At 44.8% G+C, this 17614-nt stretch overlaps 1 protein-coding gene across 2 annotated transcripts in view; it reads left to right on the top strand.

The window, feature by feature from the left end:
• EFHC1 (EF-hand domain containing 1) overlaps positions 1-17614 on the top strand; it is a 297382-nt gene that overhangs the window by 23018 nt on the left and 256750 nt on the right. For both annotated transcript variants that reach the window (XM_078647587.1, XM_078647586.1), the window contains exon 4: positions 6046-6195. In XM_078647587.1, the coding sequence (XP_078503713.1) occupies positions 6046-6195 (150 nt within the window). The remainder of the gene's footprint in view (positions 1-6045; positions 6196-17614) is intronic.

The raw sequence follows: 17614 nt of genomic DNA, 5'->3' as shown, positions 1-17614 counted from the left end.
GTAAATAATTCTGCCTGCGGTACAGGAAACAGCGCTGCAGCTAACAATAATTATTTTCTGTGTAATTCATGCAAATGCAAATGAATACAAAAGCTGATTTATTTATGACTCGAATTTGACTCTTTCATTGGTTAATTGATGATAAATATGCACAGTTTCATGTGATTTCATTGTTATACTTTCAAATGTTCTTTGCAGTGTGTTTGGTATACTAGTGGTTTCCCCACTAGCTGTTGTTTATTGATTCAGGCTGGCTGCCATTCTACCAAACAGCACGCACGCTTTGTTAAACAGTATTAAGCTAAGCGTACTCAGTATTTATTAGGGTGTGCACAGACAAACATTTCTCCAGTACTTTCATAATAACCACAAACTCAAGAAGTTTCGAAAACCTTTATCTAAAATTCATCAAGCTCATAAAACATGAGGTTTACAACGAGCAAGCAATCGATAACCAGAATTACAAAGAGCACGTATCCATAAAGGAAGTAAATAAAACCAACCATTTGTGAATCTAAAGGGAGGTAAGAACAGGGAACATGCTAGACAGCAGTTTCAGAATTTAGACTTAAAATGAAGTGGCTAGTGAACGGGGAAAAACAAGGGGCATGCTAGAATAACAATCATAAAGTATGATCTTTCAGCTGGCAATGCGGAAAGCATGGAAAATCAATATGCAAAGAAATGTCTTTATTAAAGCAAAAGAAAGGAAAATATAGAAGGTGCAGAGTAGACCTTTTCAGCACTATATTTACGTAGAGTGATGTGAAGACTAACCCTGGCCGCGGGTCAGTTAAGGACAGGAGGAACCCCGAGGAAGGACAGTCGCCAATAGGACAGCAAGGACGGAAGGGACACCCCAGGATAGGACAGGAAACCCAGATTAGGATCAGGACAGGACCACCAAGGCACGACCAGCACCCGCAGTTCGGAAGCAACGCCTGCGCTCCACCCTCTCTGCAGCTATCAGTCAGAATCCCGATTGGGTTTTCGAATTCCCCAGCAAAGTGCTCCGCCAGCACTTTAAGGTTTAAAACCTCTCGAGTCTATGGAAAGTTCGGACAGAGTGCTCCACAGCCCTCTGTATCAAGTCACCTATTGAGTGCGATGGGTCAGTGACAGGTCAGCTATTCGGACAAGTCGGACAAATTCTCTAGCTAAACCTAGGCTAGTTATACTGTTTTCGGGTCAGTGTACCACCCCCCAAATGTTGCAAGTGTAATAATCCCCAGTTTCGATTGGTCCCCAAGTAGGAGAGGTCAACACACCAATCATATTTCATTTCTACAAGCCTGCATTTACATGATCTGGGACCGCCTATTGAATTTGGGGTTCCCATGACCTAACATTCTTATTAGAATAGTACATCTATGAATTGTGATACATTGAAAGCAATTCAGCTTCTTCTGCTAGGCGAAGGTGCATCTTCCCAGGCACATCTTGGCTGGGACTTCGAGTTGGCAGAATTTCAATGCCACCGGCAGAGGACTGTCATGCGCAGAAGGGCTGTTCAATATGGAATCACGAGAGCTTCTCAAACCCCCAAGAATGCGATACATGGAAAGTAAGCGAAAACAATTTAGAAATACAGGAAAAAATGAATACACTGTATACCATGAATATCTACTCTTACCCCTTACTTTATAATAACTATAGCATTAATGTTAGAGGCACACGAAACAGTAGCTCAAAAAGCAGCAGCGCATGCTTCGGCATGTGAGAACACAAAGCGGCCATCTTAATGCTAGTGCGCAAGTGCAAAAGATTCCCACCAGAACTGCGAGTACGTCACGTCACGTGAGTGTGACTAACGCATGCGCAGAAGAAAACCCCGCCAAGCAGCGGCCATTTTTAATGACAAGCGTTGTTAAGGTTAATACACACATATGCAAGCGTCTCTGGGACACCCAAAATGTCAGAATAAAGGGGAAATTAGTAAGACGGACAGGTTGAATTACTGTATTATGATTATTCGAGGTTCATGAATACGAGCAAGTCGCGTAACGTGCGAATCCTTGCTCCATCAATAGTCCCTAAGATAACATGCCTGTTGACTCCCTGAGGACCTCAAAGTCTATGTCACCAGAGATTTTCACCACCCTGGACAGTTTGCATAGGACCGCACTTACAAAGCCTGGAGAATCAACTCCGGGATTTGTAGGGGTGTCCTGCTCATTTTCATAATCAAGCACCCTGTTTCAGGACTGAAGAGCCTTCCTTAGGTGTGACTTATAGGTTTTAAGTGCAATGACTTCTGGTATAAGGAAACTTATAGCTGTCGTGAGAGGTGCAAGCACCAACTCACACAGGCTGCAATGGCAGGCCTGTAGTCACAGTTTAAGTGGCCTCCCATGGGTGGAACAAAACATGCTTCAGCCCATGAGAGACCCCTGGTGTATCTATGCCCTAGTGCCATGTCCTAGAGACTTACAAGTGTATACCAGTAGCCAATTGTGGATGTACAAAAGTACTTACCATGGTCAATTTAGGGAGGAAGCACGGTGACTGGGGTCCTGATTAGAAGGATCCTAATCAGACTAGGTCAAAAACATACTGACACCAAGCAAAAAGTGGGGGTAACCATGATAACAGATCTTACTTGCCTAAACCGACTACACAACCGGAAGTAAAACATCCGCCTTACATTCGTTGACAAAAAAGTGTCCCTGAGGTCCATATGTACATAAACACCTTTCATAATCTCCTTCACTCCTCCCCATGAACACAAGTAGAACACTGTTTTTATTATCTGTTGGAGAGGCCCAAGGAATGGAGCTCGCGAACAATGCACCATACCACATTTTAAATTGACAGCGATTGCATGAAGCTCCTGGGTGCAGCACTTCTTCACCGACACTATTAGGGTGGTGGTGCATGCAATGAGGTAGCCTCATACTGGGATTAAGATGAGAGCAGTCACAGATGTAATACTGTTTGCAGATATATCTATGTTCTGTCCCCTCTTTTCTCCCCCAGGTTATGGGCAGATTCCACACTTGTAAACTCCGTTATACAATAATAACGAAGACGCGTAAGTAGAATATACTTACCTAAATACAATGCAGAGTGATGGCTATATAAGGATCTGATCTATGAAAGGTCCTGATAAAGGCCAAGTATCTATATGGGGAAAAAAAAGTCCGAAACATGTCGATCACTTTCATGTGATGCCAAGGACTAGTAATGTGGCAAATATAGGTCCTATCATCAGAAGGAGGGTCCTTTCCTCATGCCTCTTGGGTATCTAGAGTTATTGGATTAGGCGCCTCACTCACTTTATCATGACATGCTTCATCATTGGCGCCTAAGTACACCCTGGTAAGATGTAGCAAAACCAAAGGAGATGATGGACGGAGTGTTAAACAATGCAAGCACTCACCCCCAGTCAACTGATCTGGGTTTAATTTATCATCATTCTTTAGCTCACTCCGCCACCCCAGTTTAGACATGGCCATATGGAAATCAGTCTGACCCTGTGCCTCATGGGAACAGTCCAGCCCGAACTGCCAAGCCATGTCTTCCCTGGACGGGAAACAAGCATCCTGGGAGCGGTTTCTGGCTAATCAGCTGTCATCAGCCAGGCTAGCTTGAATCCAGTGGCAAAGTGAGCAAGGAACCCACGTCTGGGCATACCCTGCCAACTTAGGGCGAACAAAGCAAAACCAAAGGAAATTATGGACAGATTGTTGAACAATGCAAGCACTCACACCCTGGTAAGATGGTACTACTAGGGCGGATTCAACCAAATTGAATGGGAGTTCTCTAGATAGATCAAACTGGATAAGTAGGGATCCAGAAGAGAGGTATATAATTAAAAATACCCACAGGTATACCCAAAGATTTCCTTTACTCATAGGGTACCTGGGGTAAGGTTTAGAGGTTTTTTGTTGACTGTGATTGTTCAATTAAACCTGCTATATTTGTGCCAACAGACAGGATGCTGCCAATGGTTGTGTACTGACAGAGCTGGTGAAGGGCTCTCCGCTGCACAAGCAGTAGTTTCCCCACCACTACTTGGTGTGTGAACCACAGGTTTGGTAGGCATGCCTTCCCACTCTGCAAAAACATAATAAGCCCTATATCTTCTTATGGGAACTTTTAGAATAAGTGTGGAAAAACATTGGAGAAGAGGAAAGTTTTTTTATGTTAGGTTTTTTATGTACTCGTCTGAAGCCAAGATTGGTAGAACATTTGATAGAAGATCATTGCAAATTGTTCCACCTTCAAAGGAAAGATATCTTTAACTTGTATATTTTGGTAAACATATGATTGGTATAGTGAAATATCTAAACTGGAGTGTCAAAAGCATAAATGGTAATATATTTGAAGCTTCCTCTTTAGCAACAACTCCCAGCGGTAGGATTCATGTTACCTTGAATCAATCATACTAGTTGTAGAGATTTAAGATTAGATATAATGTTGTCATGGTGTCTAAGATTGCCTATAACGTTTTTCAAAATTAGATATTCTTTCGGATATGTAGCATGCAGAAAACCAGTCATGATCCAAATATTGCAGCAACAAGTGATAGTATGGATGGAATGGCCCTTTAGCAACAGCTACCAGTTTTCACAGTTTTGTTAACTAATTCGTGAGTAGCAATCCTCTGTCTTCAGCATGAGAAGTGTTGTAGTGAAATGGGCTAAACGAAATTGTTCAGGGTTGTTAAGGGAAGTTAATGGTTTCATGTGAGGAGAGGGTCTTCTAGCAGTTTAGTTTGAGAAATCCTCCACATTCAGTATTTTATTTCTCTGGACAGTCTCATTGGGTATCATAGTTAAGCTATTTAGCCTATCTGTATGTAGTGTATTCAGGTATCGCCGTTTTCTTAGATATGGTATTTGGGAGTACGCTCCTTGAGTGTGGTGTTTGGTCCTAGAAAGGAGCTGGATTGGTTGGAAATTTTTTGGTTTTTTTTTTCAAAGTACTTTATTGATTTTCACAAGGTATACAGAAAGCGTATATCAGGGTAAGCAAGGGTATCCAAGGCAAAATTTTACATGAGCATACATAGCGTGAGGTTAGGGAAACAGCCTGAACAACAAATCCTTAACAACGAGTGTATTAAACAACGAAGCCTTAACCACGACCTTTAAAGTCTTAAACAAGTTTGAAAACACTTCTGACATAACATAAGTGGGTGCAAGTCTCTTGACCACATGACTAATAATCGCAATTGATTTCTATGAGGGAGACGTTTGTAGTATGCTTGGAATCGCTGGCCGACCTTGAGAACAATCACTTGGTAGGGGCAAGCATGCTCGAACAGCACATGTAAAAAAAGGTTAAAAAAATTGAACATTTAAAGATTACTGAAATAAAAATGTTTAAGTTAACCATGAATCAAACATGCAATTTTAAAAACGTAGTGGTAAATTCAGGAAATATGAAAAAATTATAAATTTTCGTGGTTTAGGCATTCGTTGTACAGAAAGTAGTGGTTTGGCTTTGGTAGTGCTTTAGCCTTCGCGGTTGAGGCATTAGTTGTTTAAGTGGTAGTTGATTAGTCATACAACCGTGAGGTTAATGTGCCTTTATGGATTATATGAGCCTAACCCAGGCGATCAAAGGTTGAAGAAAAAGGGACAGGCAAAGGAAAGGAAAAAGGAAAGAAAAAGAGCAGAGAAGAGAGGAAGGAGCCTGTTGGATTCTGCCCTCCTTGAGAGGCTCAGGCAGGAGTTGTCCTGTACTAGGCTCTCCAGTTAGCCAGTTCAGTAGTACATTATAACATACAGTGTTGAATACAGCAGAACGGTATATGTGTAGAAACAACTCAGACTAACCTCTAAGTAGAATATCATCTTGGAAATCAGGCTAAATTGTTGAAATCGCATCTGGTCTGAGCTTTAATTGATGGTCGCCCATAAGGTGTTCTGCTGCTTAATGTATTGATCCAATTAGACAAATGAGTAGAAATGTTTTTTCAGTATCTTCCAACCTTAAGAACTAACATATTATTGACAAACACTTCTCTAAATATGTTAATATGTTTTAATATATTGTTGGAAAGTATGTTCAATTTCTTCTTTGTTTCTGTGTTTACAGGAATTCCTGGAAAGTGAAGGAATGGAGTTGAATCCTCCAGAAGCAACACCCCCAGATCCCTACACTGAGCTCCGCAAAGATCCACCACGCACCTACATCACGCCTTCGGACTGGGACAAACTAAAGCAGTTTATCACCATGGACCGTAAGGTAAGGTGACCTTGACATATTTTATATGTTTTTTTAGTATGTAGATTACATGAAGCTGCATTTGTGTATATATATTCATTCTCTCTCCCTCTCCCTCTCCCTATCTCCTGCCCCCCACCTCAACCCCCCATAGGTAGTTAAAGTTAGGTCACTGTTTCTATCAAAAAAGTGTTTTCTCTTTTGCCAATATCTTTGGCACCGTTTGACAAATCTTCACAAAATTTTCAAAACTGCTTCGGGATGATTCATCCAGCGGGGGCCGAGAAAAAAAGGGGGTCCCAAAAACTTGTTTTCTTTATGTTAATTTCCATAGGAAACTTTAGACCCAGCTACGCCACGAACTGCTAAACAGAACTACACCAAATTTGGTAAAAAATGTAGCTTTTGGTCCAAATAGCACTCTTTTCTTTAAGTGGTGTAAATCCGTTAAGTAGTTTTTGAGATATTTAAACATTTATAGATATCGATATTTGAGAATTGTGAGATCTGATTGGCTGAGCTCTCCCAATCACGAGCTTGTTACTCATTGGCTGCCAACACGTAAAACCAGGAAGTGTTGACAGCCATCCTGTGACTTGGTACCGAGTCACAAGCAAAAAGGTAACAAACGTTAAAAAACAAGAAAAACAAGAAAAGGGGGCAGCATAGAAACACCCCCTAGGCCTGGTCAGGGGGACATCCAGGGCCCAAAAAGCATTATTAAAAAATATTTTGAGCCACATTCGCGCTGGGTGGGCGAATCCGGATGATTTGTTTTTAAAAAACGAAGCTTAGGCTCCCGCGATTCGTTTTAATAAGCCCCCGAGTGGGCCAGGTCCCGGGGGCAATGTGCCAAAAATATGGGGGGGGCTGCGCGGGCCCCCCTTCTAACCATTAAAAAAAGCTGCCATCCCGGCGGAGGCCCACCCCCTCCCTGCGCCACTCTACAAACGCGCCTCCTGGTGCATTCTGGGTTGGGGATAAAGTCCCCTAGAATCTTAAGGGTACTTAGGGGCAAACTAGCCCACCAAGTACCTCCAGAAAGCCCCACACAGTGGGATTGCTGAGAGGTGGTCCGAGGTCACGCCCGTTTTTACACCACTCTGCAAAAGCACCTCTTGGCGCACTGCTGTGGGGGCGATGAGGTCTTCTGGTGTCCTGAGGACCTCACAACTAAAGTGGACTTCATCCCCCGAGCAGCAGTGCGACAGTAGGCGTGTTTGCAAGGTGGTGTAACAAGCATTGGCATAGCCAATAGGTCTCGCCTTTGGGACCTTAGAAGTGTTTAGCCATGCAACAGTTGATGCTGTTGCACCAAGGATATTGTGCTGCATAACGAAATACTTATAAGGTCCCAAAAGCGAGACCTATTGGCTATGCCGATGCTTTTTTTAACATGGAACAGACAGAAAGGTTCGCTGTGTTTTTATAAATATGAAGCAGCTTTCGACAGATTTTTAACTACAACTTTTGTATTGCTGTCGCTATCTGGTGTCCAGTTTGGGTCTCACTTGCCTTTTGCCAAGAACTGCTTATGGGGGAAAGGTGACCTTTTGAGCATGAGTGAATTATTGTATTTATCCTGTGTTAGTGTGAGAACACCTGAAGTTTTATCACCTTAAAAGCGCAAAGGTGCTGTAAGGTATGTCAGATAGTGTGTGTGTGGGGAGGGAGGGAGGGAGATCCGGAGGCCTCCCGTTGCTAATCCACCTGACGGGATTAAGGGTAGAATAAAAGAGAGGTTTATAATAACAATGATTTTTTTTTCCAAATATAAACTGCTGTGCTTTTATGGTATGTTCAAAATTTAATAAACTCTAATTGGCAGAGGGCTAATAAAAATGTGATTTAATTATGACGCCTGATTGTTCCGGTCAGAGTTTGTATAGTTACAGGAGATGGGTGGGGGGATTCTCTCATCTACAACCTGATTGATTGGAATTTTGGGGATAGCGTTGTGCGAAGCTCCCATTTGTGCCTTACGAGTCGATATTACGTATTTCAGTTGTGAAGCTGGACACTGTAAACACTCCACATGTGTAACTCTTTTGACATCTCACTTGGGTATCTGTGCGTGGAACACAAGAGCTAACCAGTGAGACACTCTCTGCGCTGTTTGTTTGCATGATTTAAAAAAAATACACTTGTGTTCACAAAACACATTGGGCCGTATTTATGAAGGCCTTGCGCCGCCGGTGCGTCACTTTTAAAATGGGAAAAAGTGACGCACCGGCGGCGCAAGGCCTTAATAAATAAGGCCCATTGATTCCAGCAGAGACCAACTAGTTTCCCTGGAAGAGTTTCTTAAAAGGATGTGTAAGCACATTAATTGACAGTGAAAAAAATATAAATTCATAAAGTGAGAAGATATGCAACAGAAACCTTGGCCAGTTGAACATGTTTAACCAACAAAATAAAGTCACGCTACTGTCCACACTTAATAAAATCTCAAAGGATGCTTAATCCCCATAGTAGCTCAGAAAAATGTAAAATTATTCCTTCATGTCATGGTTCTTACATGCATTTAGGTAATTACAATGGTGTATATTATATCTGTATGATGTATTTTAGCAATTTTGGCAACATAAAGGCAATAAATGTTAACATTAATACAAATAAAAGTGTGAGTGATTAATATCAACGAGGGTGTGACTGCTGGATTGAAAACTTTAGAGCGGGGTGGGAGGGTAGCACAGAGGAAGAGAAATAGATTTGGTATTTTGCGGCTGTGCTGGGGGAGATCAAAAATACATGCAAAAGTGTTACTGTTTGGCTACTGTTTCAAATGTGCATCCGCATGCGCAGATGCGAAGGGGGAGATCATACCGAAGGGAAGATCAAAACGACGGAACACCGGAATGCTAGCGCTGAAGGGGCTAAAGTCTCCGCTGGGCGCCGGAACCCTGAATCCATAGTCCATCATGTTCAGGACGGGCTTGTCCGATCCGTACATGGGGGCGGCCGGGGAAGCCGCGCAGCGGCTGGGGCTGAGGGAGCCTGTGCAGAGCGAGGCGCAGCGCGTGCAGCTGCTGCTGGCAGCCGGGGGCGGGGCGGCGCGTGCTCCTTCCTCTCGCGGAGCTGCCTCCGCCGCTCGGGGCAGGGCGAGCCCGAAGACTGGAACTCAAACAGCTGCTGCGCCACCGCACTTCGCAACACCAACAGTTGCTGTACTTCACTTCATAACGTTAACTGCTGCCTCGTGACGACACAACTGCCGCGAGACGTCATTCCAGAGAGGCAGTCGCGTGGAGTCACTTCATAAGTCTTAAACTGCCACCTGACGCACGATTATGCTACGTGAAGCAAACCAAGAAACTCCTTCTGGAGCGCTCAGCAGTCCGCGGGGCGGGGTCTAATTACAACACCGCTGGCCAACTGCTGAGAGCAGCACTCGGGGAGAACCGACCCCCACTGCTGGAAATGCCAGGACAGCCCTCGATCCGCTCACAGGCTGCAGGACGAGGTTTCATCACTCACCTACCAAACCGCAAGCAGCCCGGGCTGAGCGTGAGAGGGCGGAGTGTGGCATCTGAAGTCCCGGGTCCCAGGAGGGGGCCCGGGTGAAGACCAGCGCTGGCCTGCAGAGGGAGATCGAGGATCGAGAATGCACTAAAAGAGCCCGGTGAGTTGGGGGGAGGGGGATGTGTGTGCGTGCGTCTGTCTGTGTGTGTGTGTGTGTTGTGTGTGCCTGCGTGTGTGCCTGCCTGTGCCTGCGTGTGTGCCTGCCTGTGTGTGTGTGTCCCTGCCTGTGCCTGCGTGTGCATGTGTGCATGTGTTGTGAACAGCCGGCCGGGATCGGAGCGCGTGACCTGATCCGATCCCGGCCGGCTGCGTGCTCGTGACAGTCTGTTGTCTCTGCCTAGTCCTTGAACGGGAAAATGGCTGAAATGATTGCAATAGATCGCTTTGCGACAGCAGGGGCTTTTGCCCCTGCAATCGCAGGCGCGACCTAAAAAGGGGTTGTGGCCTCAGACCACTCTCAGCAATCCAGCTGTTTGAGGCTTACTAGAGATAACAGGAGGGCTAGTCGGCCCCCAGGGACCTTCAGGAGACAAGTGGACTTCATCCCCTAACCAAGAGCGTGCCAGGAGGTGCGTTTGCAGAGTGGGAGAGAAAGGGGGCATGGCCTGTATCCACCTCTCAGCAATCCCACTATCTGGGGCATACTGGAGGTATCAGGTAGGCAAGTTGGCCCCTAAGTACAGCTAAGGGGACTTTAATCCCCATCCAAGAGCACGCCAGGGAGCGTGTTTTTACAGAGTGGTGGGAAAAGGGGGCGTGGCCTGCTATGAGAACTTACCAGTACTGCTGTGTGGGACTGGAGGTAATATGAGTGGTAGTTGGACTCCAAGGTTCTCCTTGGGGGCCAACTACCCCTCCTATTACCTCCAGTAAGTCCCACACAGTAGGATTGCTAAGAGGTCTTCGGAGGCCACGCTAACCTTTCTCCACTACTCTTCAAATGCGCCTCCTGGCACATTCCTGGTTGGGGGATAAGGTCCACTTTACTCCTGAGGGACATTGTAGCCCTCCTGGTACCTCATGAAAGCACAACGCAGCAGAATTCCTGAGAGCTGGTCTGAGACCGTGTCCCTTTCTGCACCACTCTGCAAACGCGACTATTATGTTATAGTTAGAAATTAGCATTTAGAAAACCTTAGAAATTCACTGAAAAAAACATTGTTTGCAGGGACGTTATAGTTAGAAATTAGCATTTTAAAAACCTTAGAAATTCACTGAAAAAAACACAGGTTTCTGGGACGTTATAGTTAATTAGACATTTCTCTCGTACAAAACCTGAGAAATTCGGCCGTTATAGTTAGTTGCGCTAACTATAACTCTCGCCCCCGCAATGCACTGCTGATGACGTCACATATTACATCACTCATGTCATGGTCAGTGACATCACTGATGACATCACTGATGACATCTCAAATTACATCACTGATGACATCATCCACTTAATATCTAATGCACCTCCTCACACCCTAACATAACCTTTCATACACCCACTCAAAAATACAGAATAACATTTTTTAAACCATAGACACACCAATACCAGTTAGTACATACCCACTCACTGATTCATAGGTCTACACACACATCCACTCACCCATACAGTCACTCATACATGCCGTCAGTGAGCATTACAGCCACTGATATATGCACTTGTACACCTATACAGATACTCAGATACCGCCACTCACCCATAGAGTTACTCACACACCTAGTCAGTCACTCAAAGAATCAATCACACTGCCAATTACTCCTTATACAGTTACACTCACCACCTCACTTATTCATACAGATATTAACACATACTTACTCTCTTATACAATCACTGACACAAGCACACACTCTTCCATACAGCCACTCTCACAAACACTCACTCTCACATATAGTCACTTATATACTCCAACACTCACATATAATGCCTTTCATATATGTAGTTACTCATACATGTACCATTGAGACATCTATTCACTCACCAACACAGCCATAAACACTCTCACAAACCCATACAGCCCCTCAGAGACTCACTCTTGAACCCATACACCCAGTGAATCACCCACTCATATATCCATGTAGGGAGTCACACCCCCTCCCCCACCCATACAGACACTCAGGCACCCATACAGGTACTCAGACAACCAATCATTAACCCATATAGACACTCATGTAGCTTCTCACCAACCTATGCAGCCACTTACACACCAACTGAAAGACTGATAAAGACATTCACATAGATAAGTCACTCACCCATGCATTAACTAAGACACGTTTAATCACTCACTTATACATTCAGTCACGCACCCACATAGTCATCCATACAGACATTCATACACCCACTCATTCTTCAATACATCTTGACGTATATATAGATAATATTCTTAAACTTTTCAGAAACACTCAGTCACTGGATGATGCCATCAGAGACGTCATCAGTGATGTCATGAGTGATGTCACTGACAATGTCATGAGAGATGTAATATGTGATGTTATCAGCAGTGCATTGCGGGGGAGCGAGTTATAGTTAACTTGTTAGAAATGGGGGTCTCTAGTTGGCAATGATATACACCTTTTTCCAAATAGGGACCCTTGCTACTAGTCAGGGAAACTCCTGAATAACCCCTGCTCACCCCCTTGGTAGCTTGGCACAAGCAGACAGCCTTATCTCAGAGGCAGTGTGTAAAGCATTTGTGAACACATACAGTAATACTGTGAAAACACTCCAAATGGACACCACACCGGTTTAGAAAAATAAGTAATCTTTACTAGACTTAACACAAGACCAAACGACAAAAATCCACAAACCTGTAATAAATATATGACTCTGAAATGGCAGAAATAGCTTCGTTCAATGGATAAAAGAGACATTTTACTCTCAAAGTTCCTTGGATGCGTCACGCAAAACAAGCAAAAGGGTTGCAGGTAGGGTGATGCGTCGGTTCCTTGCTGCAGTGCAGGGGAGGTGATGCGTTCGTTCCTTACCGGAGAGGAGGTGATGCATCGGTTTCTTACTGTCATCCGGTGCGACGCGACAAGATGATGCTGTGATGCGACGTTCCGGTGCAATGCGACAAATTGGCGTCTTTGATGCGATGCGACAACGTGGATGCAATGCGTGCACGCCCGCGGGCCGTGCTTCAAAATTGATGATCTTTAGAGCCGCGACAGGCCCTGCAACACTCTTCCCCGGTGATGCGATGGCGACCTCTGCGGCGGCGGCAGGCTTCTCCGGTGATGCGACACCCTTCGTCCGTGATGCGACAGTGAACAGCTGTGGCGGCAGCATGCTTCTTCGGCAATGCGAAGGCAACTGCTGCGGCGGTGACACGCTTCTCCTCGTTTAGTTGCGCTTCTAGCTCCCAGCGACAAACAGCCGCTAGAGATCCTAAACAGCTGCAGACACCTCTCTGTAGGTTAGAATTCCCAGCAAGGAAATTCAGGGGGAGCTGGTGGTGAAGTCTTTGTGTCCCTGAGACTTCAGACAGGAGGCAAGCTCAGTTCAAGCCCTTGGAGATCTCCCTCAAGATGGCAAAGTAATCAGCAAAGTTCTTTTCTCCTTTCCTTGGCAACAAGTAACCACTGCAGGCCAACCCCAGACAGCAAACAGCACAGGGGCAGTAATCCTCCTTCAGCTTCTCAGGTTTCTTCTCCTTGGCAAAGGTTCCTCTTGATTTTCCAGAAATGATTTAAAGTTCCTGGGTCTGGGTCCCCCTTTTTATATACACAAATTATTTTTCTCTGAAAGCAGAGAGTGTCTGTACCTAGTCCAAACCAGTTCTGGGTGCACTCTGCCAGTGCACAACTTCTTCCTTTGTCAGTGTGGGCCAGTGTAATCAGATGCACCACAGGAGGTGGAGCCAGCATTGTGGAAGGCAGGCACAGCCCTATTCAGGCCCAGGTGCAACTCCTCCCACCACTCCAAATGCAGATAGGTCTATTCAGCCTAGTGCCGACTCACCCAGGCTCCTGGAGCCACCCCAGCCCCTGTCACTCACAAACCAGACATGGAAAACACAAACCTAGCAGAGGCATGCTGGATGGTTAGGTAAGAAAATATCTACTTTTTAAAAGTGGTATTTTCAAAAATAGAATGTAAAAATCACCCTCACTAAAAGATGTATATTAACATTCTGAGTTCAGGCATACTAAACTCGGATTTCTAACTAGTTCCCTGAGTCAGTTAGGATTATAAGATGTTATAATCAAACTGCCCATTCTGGCCTATGGGAACAGGTAGCCTTGCAATAGTGAAAAACAAAAACGGCTGTAATTCACTATCAGGACATGCCACATACATCAGGGCATGTCCTACCTTTTACATACAATGCACCCTGCCCTTGGGCCTACCTTAGGGGTGACTAATATGTAGAAAAGGGCAGGTTTAGGGACTGGCAAGTGGGTGCACTTGCCAAGTTGACATGGCAGCCCCAGGCTACACACAGGCTCTGCAATTGCAGGCCTGAGTCACATTTTGCAAGCTGCTTCTGTGGGTGCAACAACCAGTTCTGCAATCCCACCAGCAGCATTTGATTTACAGCCCTGGGCACACATGGTGCACTGTAATAGGGTCTGAAAAGTAAATCAAATAAGCCAATCATGGAGTCACTAATCCATTACAACAATTTACAATAGAGAGCATATGCACTTTAGCATTGATTAGCAGCGAAAAAGTGCCCAGTCAGAAAACTACCAACAACAGGTCAGAAAAAAATACAGGAGGAAGACAAAAAGTTCAGGGATGACCCTGCAAAAAGGGCAAGTCCAACATAACTCAACTAACTATAACGGCCAAATTTCTCTGGTTTTGTATGAGTGAAATGTCCAACTAACTATAACGTCCCTGAAACTTTTTTTCGTGTGTGTGTGTGTGTGTTTTTGTTTGTTTAAAGCAATTGCTGCCACTTTTATACATTTTGGATCTTAATAGTCCCCATCTTTGCAACCACTCTATGGAACCTATGCATAATCAACATCTTCCACTCTTCTTTTTTTTTCCACTGTTCAGACAGGACTCCAACCAGCGCTTCCTCAGAGTTTCTAACAATTAGAGCAGAGCTGCTTTGTTCTTTCACTGGTCCAGTTCCTTGAAGGGACATTTTGTTATTTTTTAATTTCAATCTGTTTGAAGAAAAATAACTTGTATTCCTATTTACAATAGGCTTAAGCCTTGCATAGAATTCAGCAAGTAGTTCTTGCAGTTAACCCACACAAAGCCAATATTTCACATTTTTGTATTGCATTCAGTGAGGTCCTGTTCATTCAGTATTACAATTTATACGAAAGTGCCTAGGAACAATCTGCAATTAATATAGCGTGGAAGCACCCAACACGCAGCTCTTCTTCATGTGATAGAAGTTGTCAGATGTTTACAAGGAAGACTTAGATCAGAGCAAGATCTCTCGGCAGTGTGTATCCGTATTGGTGACAAGCGTCCTACAACTGATTTGCTAGTACCAACTTTCTATCCTGTTCTGGTATACAAGGTTACAGAGAGTGAGAGAGGTCCTGCCTCAGAACTGTAACAAACCGAGTCAGAACACTCTCAAGCCATATTGCTGAAGAATGTAGTATGCTTTTGCACAGGTGGCTATTTTAGAGTTTGAACTAATCTCACCTGTAGGTCCTAGTTTGAATTTGTCAGAACCAGTGTTTCCAGGAATGTGTGTGGTAGCAAAGAATAGCCAAAATAATCTTGCTTCTGATCCACTTAGGGTGGAGAGCAAAGACCTTTTTTAAAGTTGTTTACCAGAACCAGCTTTTGAAAACTTTTCATCCTGAGGAAAGTCCCAAAAAAAACCAAGAATGAAAAGTTGGAGAAAAAAGGGCCCAAATCGACACCATTCACAGAAATAGTAGTTTCTGATGATACTTTCCCTGGTATTGCAGACTAGCTCACCTATCTCTCTCCTCCCGTGGGCCTCTAAGATCTCTGAGGCCTACATAACTTCCATCCTGATAGGTTTTTTAGAAGAGAATAACATATTGGACCACTCTCAGAACTGCTTCTGTCCTGGCCACAGCACAGAGTCTGCTCTTTTAGCTGTGACAGAACATCTGAGGGTAGCACTGGATGCGGGACACACTTCGGCACTGATCCTTCTTGATCTCAGTGCCGGGTTTGACACTGTCACTCACCAGATCCTGCTGCAAAGGCTGGAGGAAGCAGGAATTATGGGCCCTGCACTGAATTGGTTCACCTCTTTCCTTTCTGATAGGACCTACCAGGTAACAGCCCCCTCTTTCACCTCTATGGTCCATCCTATTAATTGAGGTGTGCCACAGGCCTCAGCTCTCAGCCCTACACTTTTCAACCTGTATGTTTAACCATTGGCAGCGGTGGCCAGAAGCAGAGGGCTTACAGTAATATCATATGCAGATGATACACAGTTGGTAGTGGCACTCTCCAACGACTCTGTGCGGGACGCTCAAAAGTTTCAATGCGGTCTAGCTGCCATCGCTGAGTGGATGTCTGCCAACTGCCTCCAGCTCAGTGCCAGCAAGTCTGAGGTTTTGCTGGTAGGGAAAGATCCTGAGCTGTGGAGTGAGCACTGGTGGCCTGCTACCCTTGGCTGTGTGCCTGCCCCTAAACAGGTGGTGTAAAACCTTGGTGTCTGGGTGGACTTGGATCTCAGCTTCCAGGTCCAAACCAAGAAAGTGGCAGGGACTTGCTTTGGCATACTGCGGGGGCTCAAACCTCTAGGCTTTTTTGATCCACCCATCAGGCAGGTCATTGTTCAGGACTCCATTCTATCGAGACTGGATTACGCCAACTCGCTTTACCTGGAACATATAAGTCTGAGATTCTGAGATTGCAGAGGGTCCAGAATGCAGCGGCCAGAACTTTGCTTGGCCTTCCTAGAACTTGCTCTACCACCAATGCTATCCATCGGCTACATTGATTGCCGGTGGCCAGACTTGTAGAGTTCAAGGCCCTCTGCATCACTTTTAAATTCTGAATCTCTCTTCCCCTGGTATTTTGGCCTATCTGTTGTCATCATATACTCCCACCTGCCAGTGCTGCTCGATGGGTCATTATCTGGCCGTTGTTCACCGGATAAAGAAGGTGCGGGCTGGTGGGCATTCCTTCCGCATACTGGCAGCTAAACTCTAGAATTTACTGCCTTTACACATCCGCAGCATTAACAATTACTTAGCTTTTCGTAAGGCCATCAAGACCTATCTCTTCCCCCCTTTATAGGCCTTCCTTCTGCCAGTAGTTTCCCTTTCTGTAGCTTAGCGCTGGGACGCCCCTTTGCTGGGGCAGCTGTGCGCTCTACAAAACCTTATAACTTAACATAACATAACATAACATATCTGTTCTACTGCAGAAACCATAATTAATTCTGGTTCAGATGAGGCATTTGAGTCTTATTCATTCTTCTCACTGCTGTAAATGACTTATTTTTTTAACAGTAATTGAGGTTTGTATACCAACCCCATATTTCTCACTGGATGACCTTTGCTGGACACATTCTGATGGGACCAGACTGGATACATAATATTTGTATGCATAGCCCCCGGCTGAGAGGTAGCATCATGCAGCTCTGCATCCACCTTTATCCGCCTCTGAAGTGACAGTCGGAGCCACATTAAAGCATCACACCTGCAGGCTGATTTTGTTTCCTTTCTTTCCACACAGTTGTACGCAGATCTTGAGCAACACTGAAAGCAGCAAAAATAACTTCTAATCTGTAGGAATGTTGTTGTGGGTGATTGAGAAATGGAAATCGACTCGGACCGCCGCCTTCTGCCATGGCTGCTCCGATCTCCGTTCGCAACCACTAGACCGGCACCGGTGACCAGCCGCCATGTTGCTGAGTGGCATTGGATGAATAGCAACGACCGAGATAGAATACAGAGCTCCATAAGCATCCCTTGCTGTTTCTGTCCGACAGCAACAACAAACAAGCACAACAAAGTAAGACTAATA

The sequence above is a fragment of the Lissotriton helveticus genome, chromosome 6 (assembly GCF_964261635.1).
Source record: "Lissotriton helveticus chromosome 6, aLisHel1.1, whole genome shotgun sequence".
Classification (NCBI taxonomy): domain Eukaryota; kingdom Metazoa; phylum Chordata; class Amphibia; order Caudata; family Salamandridae; genus Lissotriton; species Lissotriton helveticus.
The sequence above is the reverse complement of the archived record's forward strand: the minus strand, read 5'-3'. Positions and strand labels throughout refer to the sequence as shown.